This window comes from Pezoporus wallicus, unplaced genomic scaffold, assembly GCF_028554395.1.
Source record: "Pezoporus wallicus isolate ANWC-B61680 ecotype Strahan unplaced genomic scaffold, APGP_CSIRO_Pwel_v1 contig_227, whole genome shotgun sequence".
In the NCBI taxonomy this organism is placed as follows: domain Eukaryota; kingdom Metazoa; phylum Chordata; class Aves; order Psittaciformes; family Psittacidae; genus Pezoporus; species Pezoporus wallicus.
This window is the reverse complement of record NW_026635704.1, coordinates 4,963,811-4,978,157: the sequence shown is the minus strand read 5'-3', so window position 1 is coordinate 4,978,157 and position 14,347 is coordinate 4,963,811. Positions and strand designations below refer to the sequence as shown.

The 14,347-nt window shown below is 38.9% G+C and overlaps 1 protein-coding gene across 12 annotated transcripts in view; it reads left to right on the top strand.

Moving 5' to 3' along the window:
• The window catches only part of PTPRM (protein tyrosine phosphatase receptor type M), a 471,112-nt gene extending 459,949 nt beyond the window's left edge, over positions 1 to 11,163 (top strand). For all 12 annotated transcript variants that reach the window (XM_057397502.1, XM_057397501.1, XM_057397499.1 and 9 more), the window contains 4 exons: positions 2,067 to 2,192; positions 4,043 to 4,206; positions 6,136 to 6,271; positions 10,271 to 11,163. In XM_057397502.1, the coding sequence (XP_057253485.1) occupies positions 2,067 to 2,192; positions 4,043 to 4,206; positions 6,136 to 6,271; positions 10,271 to 10,324 (480 nt within the window). In that variant the 3' untranslated portion in view covers positions 10,325 to 11,163. The remainder of the gene's footprint in view (positions 1 to 2,066; positions 2,193 to 4,042; positions 4,207 to 6,135; positions 6,272 to 10,270) is intronic.
• Positions 11,164 to 14,347: the final 3,184 nt, after the last annotated feature.

Below are 14,347 nucleotides of genomic sequence, written 5' to 3'. Positions count from 1 at the left end.
GAAATATAAATGAAAGACAAAACTTCTATTCATGAGCTTCAGATTATTTTCTGAGTGAACAAGGAAAGACTCAAGGGAGTCAGACTGTTAAGGACTGCTGAACGGAGTTTTTTTTTAATTTGTGGGCTGTGTTTTGAATTGACAATAGTGCCTGGCTATTTCAAGCATTTATTAGCCTCACGGGGTTTAAAAGCTATTGGGATATGTAGTTAATGCACCTGCCTCCGCAGTATGTTAAACCTTTTTCCTCTAATGTGAGTAACAACCTTTTCATTAGGAATAAATCTCAAAACCCTCAGAGCAAACAGAAGCGGAGAGAGGGCAGAGCTTATTAAAAACACGCTTTACGTTCATATTTATTAACAATCAGTATTATCATTATTATTTATGTATATGTGGAGTGTTTATAGTTCTGTTTAGATATTACAATATATGTGGATTGTTATGCTCTATTGGGAAATTAAATTCAACCCTTCACAGTGCCTCTGGTTTAAAGAGTGTCACTAGCATCACATGCATGCAAAATGCACAGACCTAAACGCTTTTGGCTTCTTTAGAACCTGAAATTGTGGCTTCCTAAAACAGCTCCAGCAAACAGCTCTGCTTATTATCTTTAAGCATTTTTCAAAGATCTGTTTGACCGGTATTCTGATGTATTTGAAAGACGGGTACTAAACTGTGCACATGTTAAATGATCTGAGTGCTGGCATTTGCATTAGTTGTGTGCATTGCATGTTGCTACCCTATACACAAGCATATTTCATAATAAAAATTTATGTCATATTTGACAATATTTGAAAATAATTTTCTCAGCTGACCAAATTGGGGGGGGGGGGGGGGGGGGGGTGTAAAATGGAAAAAAAAAAAAAATTTCTTATTCAAAGTTTCTGGTTTTAACATGTTAAAGTGAATTCTTGCAAATCAGAACCTGTTCTCTTTTTAACTGATGTAGTAAGTGGTTATGTTTTCGTAAAATGTAGTCATCTCTAAATGTCTTTATTGAGGACTAAGTGTTAGAAGAAATGCAAAACAACATCTGGAGTAAATGTGATTTGTCAACTCAGCTCTGGATCACCAACAGCAGTGCAGCAGAATGAAAACCACAGCTGTTTTATTGAATAAAATAAAGTTCCAAATATGACATCAATGCTTCTGCAAGCAAACAAAATTTCACGAGTTCATACTTAATTTTAGTGAATGTTTGCAAAAGCTACATGCTTGAACTGCTCTAAATATCCCTGGGAAAAAAAAAAATCATTGGGGTTTTTGTGTTAAAAAACAGACAAGCAGAGTCTGGCTTCAAAATCCTCCTTGCAAAGTGGTGATTTAGTCTTTAAAGTATTAACACAGATGATAATTGGTTCCTGGATGAAGGCATCATGATATTATTAGACTAAAACGGTGCAATATAATGTTAATATTACTTTGTAATCTTTAGATATCTAGAAGTAATGTCTTCTGAGCACTAAAGAAAGCATAATTACTATTTTCAGGTAGCACTCGTAGGATGATACCGAGCAGTTATTATTGCAGAATTTGAAGCAATTCAGGTATTAGCCGGTATCATCAGTCACAGGTGGAACATATATGAAAATTAACTCCTGAGATTTGAGAACTGCTGCACCCTCCATAGTATAAAGCACACATTCTGATGTGTGTTTGAGTTATTACCAACTTCTCAGAACATTTGGCGATACGAGCCTTCAGCTTCATACTGTCTTCGAGATACAGTAATATTTGACAGCACCCCCCTGTCTTGTCATAACATGTTGCAGAATCGATGTTGAGTGTCAGATGTGTTACTCCAAATACTAGAGAATGGCAAGTATAGCGGCAAGCAATAGCATGTTCAGTTAAGTGAAAAGGCATTTCTTTAAACTTGCTGCACACAAGTAAAAGCAGAGTTCTCTGAACTGGTGGAAGATGGTACACTGTATTTTATAAAGACACTGTGTGACAATTTCAGTAATAAATGTAGCACAAATTAAAATCTAGAAAAGTATATTGAGGCAGCGAGAAATTCAAAGTGATTAACTGTGTGCTTTTATGTTTGTGGTCTTCTATAGTTGTGTCCTCAGTACTGGCCAGAAAATGGAGTACACCGACACGGTCCTATTCAGGTGGAGTTTGTATCAGCTGATTTAGAAGAAGACATAATCAGCCGGATATTCCGAATTTATAATGCGGCCAGAGTAAGGATATTAATTGCAAAACAATTCTGTGTCAGTAGATGACTTGACTGTACTCAACTCACAAAAATGGAAGTTAAACTCATATAAAACCATTCTCATTTCATAGCATATTTATTTGGAAGCAGCGGTGCAATACTGAGTCACGCCGTAATCAATGAGAAAAAAGCCTTCTGCATATAATTAAAGTAAAAAATATTTTAATGCATATCTCAAGTGTGCTAAATGCAAATGAAATAAATGCAGTATTCAGATTGTATGGTACCCCAGAAATACCGAAATCAGTGCTGTTTTCAAGAGTGTGGAATTAGCCATCTTGCATATTTGTGTCCTGTGCCATGTGAAGAAAGCTGTGCACCAATACTAGGCATCTTTGTCAGTACTAGTCCCAGGCTTTTAGCAAAGATTTTGTCCCACTAATCACACTTTGTAATACATGTAAGCACTTCAGAGGGACGAATATGTTCTCATGTCCAGCTTTACCACTCCCACAAAATTGAGAGAAGACTAGACAACACGTGTTCCAAGATGAGTGGAAAAAAGATTCCACCACAGACCAGGCATCTCTTCCCATCCAGATGGAGGGAGCCTTTGCAATGGACTGGTATCAGTCACCAAAGAACCACAGCTAGGAATTCGCAGCACTTCCTGCTGAAAAGAGTCAGCACTACCCTAGATCCAGTAGCTCCTAGGACAGTGAAAGCCCCCAAAACCACACCCAAAACCATACTAATACCCAAAAAGGGAAACCAACTGTAAGCCTCAAGATACATGGCAGGGGGATTGGAACTAGATGATCTTAAGGTCCTTTCCAACCCTAACTACTCTATGATTCCATGATTCTATGAATACTGTGAAGGCCTGGCATTCACAGTAATAGTGGCAATGTAAAAACACGATCTCCAGCAGTGTTAATGTGAACTTTAGCAGGAGCTGGGTCTGGCTGATGTGCTTTGGGAAGAGGGACCATCAGCCGAAAGAAACTGGCCAGGAAATCAGTAGATTCCAAATTTTGACATAAAGCAGACAAAACCCATTGAAAAACATATCTAATGCTGCATCCACTTTGGTTTATTCCCTTATCTCGTTAATATTGCATCCTCTCTATTGCCTCTTACTCTAGAGAAAAAATTGTATGTCAACATTTCTATGTGTTGCTAAATGCCCTCACTTTGCACAGAAGTGAAAGTGGCAAATCCTAGACTCCAAAAAACTGTTTTCATGTGTGTATTTATTATGCCCTTTTCAAAGGACTGTAATTTTCTGCCACTAACACTTGTTCTATGCTCCTTTTTTATTTTAAATCACCATAAAGCAACTGTTCAGTAGCATTTCACCAGAGGGGATCTGACTGCTGCAGTAACACACAGTAAAATAAAATGTAGTTAGATTATTTTTATAAGCAGAAACATCTTAAGGTTTTATTTGGGATTTTAAATGTTTCCTGCTTCAGAATGTCTTGAGAGGTTTTGACCTTTCTTATATAAAAAAGACAGAAGCATACAAGCATTCTTCAAAATGCTGAAGCATATAAAAAAAGTATATAATTGAAGTTGTGTTGCAGCTTCCTCTTTGCTACCAAGTTTCTGCTATGATATTAATTAATTACTTGCTTTATCCTGCAGCTGTAACATTGTGCTAGTCTAGTCTATTTGTATAGCACTGTTTAAAATCTCTTGTTCTAATAACTCTGTTGGAAATTAAAAGTTATAACTCCTCAGGGGCAGTTAAAATTACATCAGTAGTTTGTCAGCAGTGATCTTCTTGAACAACCTCCCTTACTGATGCAAATATCTCAATTATGTACCAAAAAATGCTTTTATTTTTCCTGCTTGTTGCCTGAATCTCTGCAGCCCCAAGATGGCTATCGGATGGTGCAGCAGTTCCAGTTCCTGGGATGGCCCATGTACAGAGACACTCCAGTTTCTAAACGCTCCTTCCTGAAGCTCATCCGCCAAGTAGAGAAGTGGCAAGAAGAATATAATGGGGGAGAGGGGCGCACAGTTGTACATTGCTTGTAAGTACTGGAAACAGAAGGGTGATTCCTCTTCCAGACGTAAAGCACAGCAGTAAATGTGGCATGATTGACCAGTTATGATGATCCTGTAATTGCCTTACATTTTGCACCAGGGGAGGTTTAGATTAGATATTAGGAAAAAATTCTTCACAGAGAGAGTAATTAAGTATCGGAACAGGCTTCCAAGGGAAGTGATGTAATCACTGTCCCTGAAAGCATATAAAAACTGTGTAGATGAGGCCCTCAGTGATACAGCTTAGTGGTGGTCTTGGCAGTTCTGGTGTAATGGTTGGACTTGATGATCATAAAGGTCTTTTCCAGCCTAGCTGATTCTGTGATTCTATAATAACGGACTTTTTGTCCTCCTGTGACCTTTGTGCTCCACTGGTATTGGCTCTCATCCACTCTGCCAGCATCCTTCTTTTGATACGGCTTAATACTTGTACATGCTGTTTGCCCTCAGCAGAAGCCGATCTTTTGAGACTGAGTCTTCAAGTGCTTGAAGTTGCATCCCTCTTCCTCTAACCATCTTTTAGAAAAGGGGCATGCTAACTGCAAAAGCACACACTAACACACTTTCAAAAGTTGGGACCCAATGTTAGATAGATGGAGGAAAATCTAAGAGTATATTAATAATTCCCACTATCACTGACCTTGAACAAGTCATTGCTCTTTGGTTTCCCCATCTGTAGAATGGGGATAATAATACTTTCATCAAAGAAGCATTGTGCAGTGTGATTAATTAATGTTTTGAGATCTTCAGCTGAAAAGACCCTTTTGAAGTGCAAATTACTGTTATCTCTGAGGTGGCTGATGATATTAAATAGTTGTACAACATCACACATGCGTCACTTCCAGGCAGTAAAGAAAGAAAGAGCTCTAATATAATCCTTTTCAATTACTTTATTTTAATTAAAATTCTCAAAGAGTCCCACAATATCAGGCAATGTTTTGGCAGCAGAGAGCATTCTTTTCATACTGCCGGGATGTGACAGATGTGCGACGTTGTATCTTCCTTTGAAAATCAACCATTTGCGAAGCTGGTTTGAAAGACCTGCTACCTAACTAGTCTGCACTCTGGTAATTATTAAGGTTTCTTATTTTCCGCGAAGCACAGCCTAAAGATTGTAGCCTAAAGCCTCGAGCAGCTTTAGAAATAATAGGGTTCCCAGAAAGAAAAAGATTCTCTTGAAGATTAAAAATAACCGGGGATAAAGTATTATTAAATACTGTATTTGATCATGCATATGAACATTTCTGCCTGGCTTCTTTGTTAGCAAGTCACTTTGGGTTCTCATCCTCTGATACTGTGGGTAAAGGAGGACTATATACACTTTTAAAAGTAGTCACTGCCAGGCAGCTGGCCCCTCTGCCTGCTGCCAGGGGAAGGTGGCAGCACCACCTGGTACCCTGCCAAATGTGCAGCCAGCAGAAGGGCTACAAATGAGACTTTTGGAACTTCTGCTATTCCTTCAAAATGCCTTTTGGTCCAGGAGGAAAGCACAACGATCTGGAGTAAAAGAACTCAAATATCCATTTTATCTCTAATATTTCTAGGCCTGATGCTCATTGCAATCTTGTGTGTTTAGAGTGCAAAGGGGGTTTGAATCTAAAAGTACCTTGTCATCATTTCAGCATCCTCTTTGTGCTGTCTCAAATGTTCACTGAAGGCTGGTGCAAAACTCAGCCATTGTATTCCCACTAGGCTTTCAGCCTGTTGTATTGTGAATCATAGCTTTGAGGTCTTTCAGCCCATTAATTCCAATTAAAAAGTGTGTTTTGCCCAGAGTTTGGTAGCTTTCAGGGACAGGAATGTTCTGTTGTTTCTTCCTATTAGAACTCATGCTTTCTTTAGTCATCCATGGTGCTGTACAAACTTGTAATATGGGAGTCAATTGTAGCTGAGCTGTTTCATCTCTCTTATTGTAGGAATGGAGGTGGCCGCAGTGGGACATTTTGTGCAATCAGCATTGTTTGTGAAATGCTTCGACATCAGAGGGCTGTTGACGTATTCCATGCTGTGAAGACACTAAGGAATAATAAGCCTAACATGGTGGACCTTCTGGTATGAGCTTTTTAACTGCATCACTAAATAGAAGATGTTCCTTTTTCTCAGAAGACTCAGTAAGATTTCCAGGATTTGCAGTGGGAGTTGTTCACAAAGCAAGCAAGTCATTTTCAAAGGGGATAATGAAGTCACTTCACTTGTAAGAGTATTTTTACACTGCTTTCTTCCCAAGGAGACTTTGTCTCTGTTCATTTGAATTTTTTAAGAGTTTTAAACTTTCAGCCGAACATCCTTATTAATTTTCTTTTCTAGCAGGCTGAGCCAAGTGGAGAGCAGCCCTTGCATGGTAGAAATAATAGTTATGTAAAATGAAATGCCAGATTTTCAAATTATATATTTTATAAATAGCTTAATCACCTAATATTTATCAAAGCTATGAATTTCAGTTTGACATCCAGAATATTGCATTTAATTATGGTTGCTCTATCTCATAGAAAGATTAAAGAAGTTCAGAAACAAGGGGCCACGTGCAATTATTTTCCTAGAGAGTGTTTTATGAGCTTTTTTTCTTTTTTTTTCTTTTAATGGAGCATTGCTCAAGTGCCAGCTGCTATACCAGAAAAGCTGCAGAACCAGCTTAAACCAGCAGGTCCTTACACTCCAGCATGGAGTTCTTACTTGCAGGCGGGTGGAGCATGATACCTGATTCTGAAGTGGGGGCTATAAAAGATACAACATCCTGCTGTAGATGTGACTGCTTAGGAAGTAGCTGTATTTCATTTAGCATCATAGTCAGGAGGAGGCAGCATCTGCACTGCTTCAGGGATGCTAACCAAATTTGAGCTGCTTTTGCAAGCTCTGATTAAACAAATTTGGGTCATACTTGAACATTACAGGGTGCCCAGGGTGAGGCAGGAAGTGTCTCGCAGCTGGTCCAGCCTCTTGTAATTTTGGGAGAGATCCCTCTCTCTCAGATGAGCTAAGATCTGGGTGTGAAACACACTGGAAAATGGGCTAAAAGCAGGAATTTCTGTTGGGAAGAATGAAGCTTTCAGGCTTATGTGTACATGGGCAGAGATACCCGCTTTGCCATCACACGTATCACTGCATCTCATCTGCCCCATCAAAGAACAGCTCCTGCCACATCTTCCATTGATGTCCTCCCATCTAGCCTGCACATGAAGTCCCAGACCCTCCCCTAGGTCCTGCTCATGGAAAAACCCAGATGTTGCCAGCTGTGCAAAGCCAGGAGTTTACAGTCAGGGCCATGAGCCAGCAATATGGAATTGTGAACATTGTATCAGTGAGAAACTACCAAGCTTTTACAATGGTGGGAGGGGGCAGCTTAGTTGGCTCCTCTTCTTCCTCTAGTTTATATTCTTAGGAGGAGAATCATCATGCTGAGAACCATACATTTTCACTTCCTAGATATTAGGAAAAATGTCCTACTTCTTCATTCAGATAGTATAGTTTGGATAGAGACTTGGCAGGCCTGCTGTTCTCCCTTCTCCCAGAGCTTAAGTCCACATAACTCACTGATCCCTTATTCATTTATTTTGTAGAAATAAAAAGAAAATTACCAGTGTGAAGCTGTACAGTGGAAGAAAAATGCTCTTCATAAATTCCCATTTGTGACAGTTCTCCAGGTATAGATCTGTCAGGCAGCAGACTCCATTTTTCAACAGAGAATTTTTTTAATCAAAAGCTAAATGTATTATTTTAGAATATAAAAATAACTTTTAGTAAATTAAGGATGGTCTTGAGAATGTCTGGATGGCATTGAGAGGCCATATAAGGCCTTTTCATTGGAAGATTTCAAAGCACTTGTGAAGGAGATCAGTATTTTTTTCCTTGTTTTTCAGACAGAGGAAAGAAGGCAGGGGATAATCAGGATTTTTACCATTAGCATGTAATTCACTGACAAAGCAGAGTTAGAACCACATCTCTTCAGTCTTGCTCTGCTACTTTGTAAGAACAAATATTTGAATTAGCAAGGTTTCAATTTCCATGTAGATTGTTTCATGGTGAAAGGGAATTGTGACACTCGAGTTCTTTTCCTGATCTGTTACTGACTTTATCCTTTATGACCTTTCTTATATTAACATGTCTTTTCCTCAGTTTCCATATGTGAAAAGTGAGAATAGTAATATTCATCTACCTTTGTAAAATGTTGTGGTAAAAGATAAACTACTCAGAATTATAAGGGTATTTCACAAAAACAGTTTCAAGACTGCTTTATCAATACCTGTTATGCGCTTTCTGACTAGATGAAGGGCAGTGTTTACAGTCCATACTTAGAGATTCATCCCTTAATTTCATTGAAACCTTTGGTTTTCCTGCAAATGTAAAAATCAGAATGCCACATCCATGCAGTATGGATATCTGTGAAATTCTTCAACCATTGTAGGAAAGTAACACGTGGTATTACAAAATATCTATTACAGAGTGCCCAAAGCACTTTGTGATAAATGTTGTTGGACCTACCAATAGGTGTCCCAGACAAAAAAAATAAATACACCTCTCTGAAGCTAGCTAACGTAAAGAGATTTTTAATATCCACCACCAAGTGAATAATAAAAACATATGAAGGGCATACATGAGTGAACACAGTGGGAAATAATAGATGACTGCTTTTTAAGACAGGTATTCGGTTTACTAAAAATGACAGTTATTCTGCTGGATCAGTAAATCAGCATAAAATGAGCATGGGAAAAATGGAAATGGATGAGTGGCTGATCTCTTGTTTTGACCTGTTATTTAGTTATAGCATAATTTTCACTTATTTAGAAACATATGCAAGAAAGCAGAAAAGGAATAATGTACATAATACTCCTTTCTATCCTTTCTTTTTTATTCTTTTCTCATTCCAAAGAAGACATAGTTTGTGAAACCCTGCAGGATATCTAAACCTCACATGCAACTCATTCATAGCTTAGGTGATACATGCTCCTAAGGTTTGTTTTGGTTTGAAGTGACAACTCTCCACAAAAAACCTTGGAAATTGTCCATCCATGTTAATGGCTTTTTGATGGTTGTAATATTACTTTGTCTCTTATATGTTAAGGTAGACTCTCTTCTCAGCTAAAATGTGACCCAAAATCACAAGTACAGGCCAAAAGAGTTAATCCTTTAAAATGCTTGCTTTGGTGAAAATGAGGATATATCTGAAGTGTAATTGTAATCTTCCTACTTGTGATGCTGGGAAGGTGAAGGCTTGAGTGCTGTCTTCTAGCTAAGTCTGTTGTTGTTCCTATATGATAGTACATGCTTAGTGATCTTTTATTAATTGATTAATGTGCCTTAGAGAAAGAGGCATTTCAGTGGCAGACATAGTCATAAAACTGGCAGGTATTTCCAAACTGCATTTTTAGTAGCCAGAGCTCTTGGATTTGGGGAACCCACAGCTACTATTTCTTTCAGCTTTTTTGCTTCTTTTAAATGTTAAGAGCTGTTAAGAGCCTAACTTAACCATCACCATTAATTGCTAAAAACTAACTGTAATTAACCCAATTTATTTGGCTCAGGCCTGATTCCACAGGCCTGTTACACTGGGAGAGGACCGTATTTTGGCATGGGCTTGGGCTGCACGTAGAGGAGGAACAGTGGTATTACAACTCTTACCCTGAAATGTAGCAAGCGTATGAATGACATTAAACTAAAAGTTGCTATCTTGGAAGCAACTGGGTCTGTTTTAAAATAAACACTTCCAGGGAGGAATTTCAATATCTTCGATTCTGGTGAAGTGCTACCCAACAAATTTTGACAGACAACAGAAGGGGTACAAGTCAATTTGCTTATGTGTAGTCAATTTTCCTCATACAAGTATATTAGAGCATCTAAATACATATCTAATATGAGCAGTAGCGTAAGTTACTGTGTGTAATGTCTGTTGTGTGGTTGAAATAAAGATTTTCTTATCTGAATACAAATTGAATTTGCAAACTGGTTCCCACTGACAACAACTGATAGTAAATAATTTGAACAGAAGAGAAATATTGATCCCCTTAATTAAGTCCCTTCGATAACTCACTTTGTGGCTTTCTTTTGATTTTTCAGGATCAATACAAATTCTGCTATGAAGTGGCTTTGGAATACTTGAATTCTGGCTGACTGCATAAACAGCACAAAGTTCCTCCTTTCAGCACCACAAACAAAGCAAGTCGCTTCATGATACCTGTGTAAATGAGATGAAGACTTCTCAGTGTTATGCTTATACTGCTTTGTATAATTGGCTCTTTTTAAGAGCCCTAAAAGATGTTTATAAAACTGCTTGCACTGCCCATTTTCCACTATAATGCCGCTGCCTGACACCCATACCAACATACACCAAACCACGTGGCAGTTGTTGAACACTGTATTCATACCTAGCCATTGATGTGGTGAAGCAGCATAGTCCTCTGGTAAATAAGAGAGCACAATTATATTCTTATGAAGGAATTTGTACTTTTCTGTTATATTTTGTTGCCTGTGATTCTCAGTTATTGTCACAGCCTAGTGTATATTTCTGTTCTGTGGAGAATGCTGTCTGGCATTTTGATAATATATGATTTTAGTTATATTTGTATTCTAACACGTGCATAATAAATGAATCATATGTAGCTTATCTGAACTAATGGAAAGACATGTACCAAATCATGTTAACTTTGTTGAGTTGTAATTTCTATCCACTTTGTACCATTTCAGAGAGAGAGAATCTTGATAGAAATACAGTTAGAAAATGCAAAATACAGGATGCTCAGATTAATATATCCAAAGCTTTTTCATTTGTTTATATTGTAAATATTTTTTGATTTCATCAAATTATTTATTCATTAAATGAATTTTTTTGTGAAGCACAGTGAGTGACAATCATTTTTATGAAGCCCTGGAAATGCTTACTGTACAATAGTGTAAACATTTGTTTACCTTGTATGGATTCTCAGCTCAATAAATAATTACATACATGATAAGATCTTGTTTAATATCTCTTGGCATCTGAGTGCCTTCAACTAAGCCTCTTTTCAAATTAATTCTTGTAAATACTGAGCTACCTCGAGAGCACTTTTAATGGTGTGATCCAGTGTTCATCCAGCCAATAGCAAGATGTGCCGTGCCAATACATAAAAAGAGGTGATTTGTATGTTTAAAAATGCAGATGTACAAATGCAGAACCTGAAAACTTCCCTGCTGTCTGAAGAGGTGATGTTGGGCTTGCAGTACTCAGTCTTGCCACAGCATTCCTCTGCAGCCCTCGGCATGCCCTGCCATTCACTCTGTATCTGCTGCTACAAAAGGGGTGATGGTGCACTGGTTCTGGGGAAGAATGACTGCTGTGAGGAGAAAGTAATTCCTTGTGGTAAAAATACCAATACTGAAATGACTGGGAGGGTGTTAAAAAGTGAGTAAAATTACTGCTCTATTACTAGTGCTGTTCTCAGTACTGCCAGCAGGCAGGTTTATACCGTTAAAGCTCTTGCCTCTCCTGATTGTGGCTGTACTGCGCTTCCATGGTGTTTTGGATAGTTCTCCCAAGCACTTACCATTGCCAGAACAAGCTGGGACTCGCCTCATGTTCACAGATGCAGGAAGTGCAGCAATAAAGTAGCGAGAAGGGAGAATGAGCCATCACACTGGAGCTGCAGATCTTTCTCTCACCCAGAAGTGGCAAGGAGATACGGCAGACGTAACTGCTCGATACTGCAGCCTCCCAAAGCTATATAGGAAACCTAGTGCAAGGAAGAGGCAGACTGCAGAGTATCTCAGCTCTTAAAAAGATTCTTTCATGTGCTAGCCATCTGGAATGGAGGCAGTATCTATATAGAGGTACCACTCACAATGTTTCAAGAACCTCTAAATTGCTAAAGAGATCCAGCTTGGACAGAATGACTTACAGTTTGTCAACTCCCAGTTTGTCAAATCCCAGTTCAAAACTGCTTCAGATCTGAAGACATGAGGATAAGCTTCCTCTGCAGCTAGAAAGCATCTTTTAAAGTTGCTTTAAAATGTAGCTGGCAAGTATCAGTCATTGCTATAAATTGCACAGATGTACACAAAAACTGATGAAAAACAACCCTAGTTCTGAGAAGAATTATGGTCCTTTGATAAACCCTGTAGCACTTCAGCCTGTTGCAGAATATGCTCTTGTACATTGGAAACACTACTGTTAGGAAATAAAATCCAAACCTATTCCTCACAATCAGTTTAACAGACCAGGAATGCCAGCCAGGCATGCTTCTTTGTAATAATTGTAAAAGTTGAGTTCCGTGATCTATTTAGTGAAATATGCATGTATGTGTCCAGTATTTTCTGATGTTTTCAAGAAGTGTAAGACAGACAAGAGTGCTGAAGGAACCTGAGCCCAGAAGGTAATGAAGGCCATGTGATCCCAAACGTGAATGAGATTTATTGAAATGCGGCAAGAATCTCCCCAAGGACAGAGACTGCCAGTGTCTGGCAGGCATTATTTCAGCTGCTATACTCTTGCAGACATACTTTGCACAGGTAGGTCTTGAGGGATGAAGGGGAGAAGGAGATGAGAAGGAGAGAGCTCTCCAGTGTTTCATGTTGTTTTACTGATACTACCTTTTTGTTGTTGTTCTTCTAACACAGGCACAGTCAAACCTGTGTTACAGAGTCTGTGTGATGTTGTCCCAAAAGGCATTCTGTGAACTACAATGCCTTACAACTGGAGACAGCTAAAGAAAGCACAGTAAGAAGCTGTGTCCTCACTCTCATACTGCAGCTATCAATCCATACAAATGCCAGAGAAATCCAGGCTTAGGTAAAACAATATTTTGGCAGGAAATAAAAACAGATGAGGACTTCAGGAGCAAGCATAAGAAATCAGAAAGGAGCAGAATGAAGAGATGAATGTGGGGGGCATGTATTCAAGAAGCAGCATTGAGCTTATGAAAGTTGCCCTGGAGTGCGGCATTTTAGATGACACAACAGAAGAAAACAGCAGTGACAGCCATTCTAAGTGTTCGTAAACCAAATTCCCTTTGCAGAAGAATGCTACACAATTACAGGCCCAGTACAGCTGCAGAACTTAATGGAGACATCAGTCCTAGTTCGAGAGGAAGAGAGGAAGGGATGTTTTCTTCAATCCCCAGTATACAAGAGGTACATAAATGATTAAAGAGATACTTTAAAGAGTAGGCCATATGTATCACCCAACTCATCATCTCCCTGGGATTTGAGGTAGATTATTTTTGCTAAGCTATTCTGCAATAACAGGAATGGGGATGGTGAGAGACATGATCACACGCAGGTGATCTCTATCTTTTTAACAGCAATGCTCCTGACAGCTTCCTGGGCTGCTTTGTCAGCAAAATGAGCCTGTCACTGGCAGGGTAGCTTCACAGAGTACTAATGCAAAGCTTAAGTACTACATATAGTAAGACTAAAAAAAATTAACCACAGAAACAATTTTCTACTCACCTGTTTGCAGTGTGGTTCAAAAGGGTCTCTGTGCCACAGACTTGCTCTGAAGTGCTGTGCAGCATCAAGACCACCTTCCTTTTGGATTTCTCCTTCAGATCCTTAGGGCTCATCTTTAATATCTCTGAAATATTTGCTTCTTGTTTCACTGTATATGGGTGCTCCCCAAGGTCTAACTGTATATGCCCCTTCTCAGTCAGCACTGGTCCTTTGATAACGTGTAGCAAAGACATAGATAGGTTTTCCTTCTTTGAGGTGTGGCAATGAAGACAAATCGACCCTTTCAGCGGCAGCTATTCCAGACCGCTTCCCTTGGGGAAGCCTGGAGAGGGTGTAGTGGTAGTAGCCAAACCTAAAGCCTCTTGGCATTACACAGTCCAAATCATTCACAGCAGGATCAGCTGCTAAGCCTCCTTTTGCTTGTGGCAATTTTGTGTCTTCCCCCACAAATCAAGGATGACTAAAGAAAGTGATGTGAAAGTTGTTTACTTGAGGTTTTACAGCCTCATTAGTTTCCTGATTCAAAGGTAATTCAGTTGTTCTGCTTCCCAGAATAACTCCTCCAAGCAGTTGTGCATTTGCCTTCAGAAACAGCAAGCTATGTAATGCAGATCATTGTAACAGAAGGATTTGCCATCAAATTGTTTTACATTTTATTATTTGCTTTACACTTATTTTATCAACTTGGAGCCAACAAAATCTCATGCAGCCCAT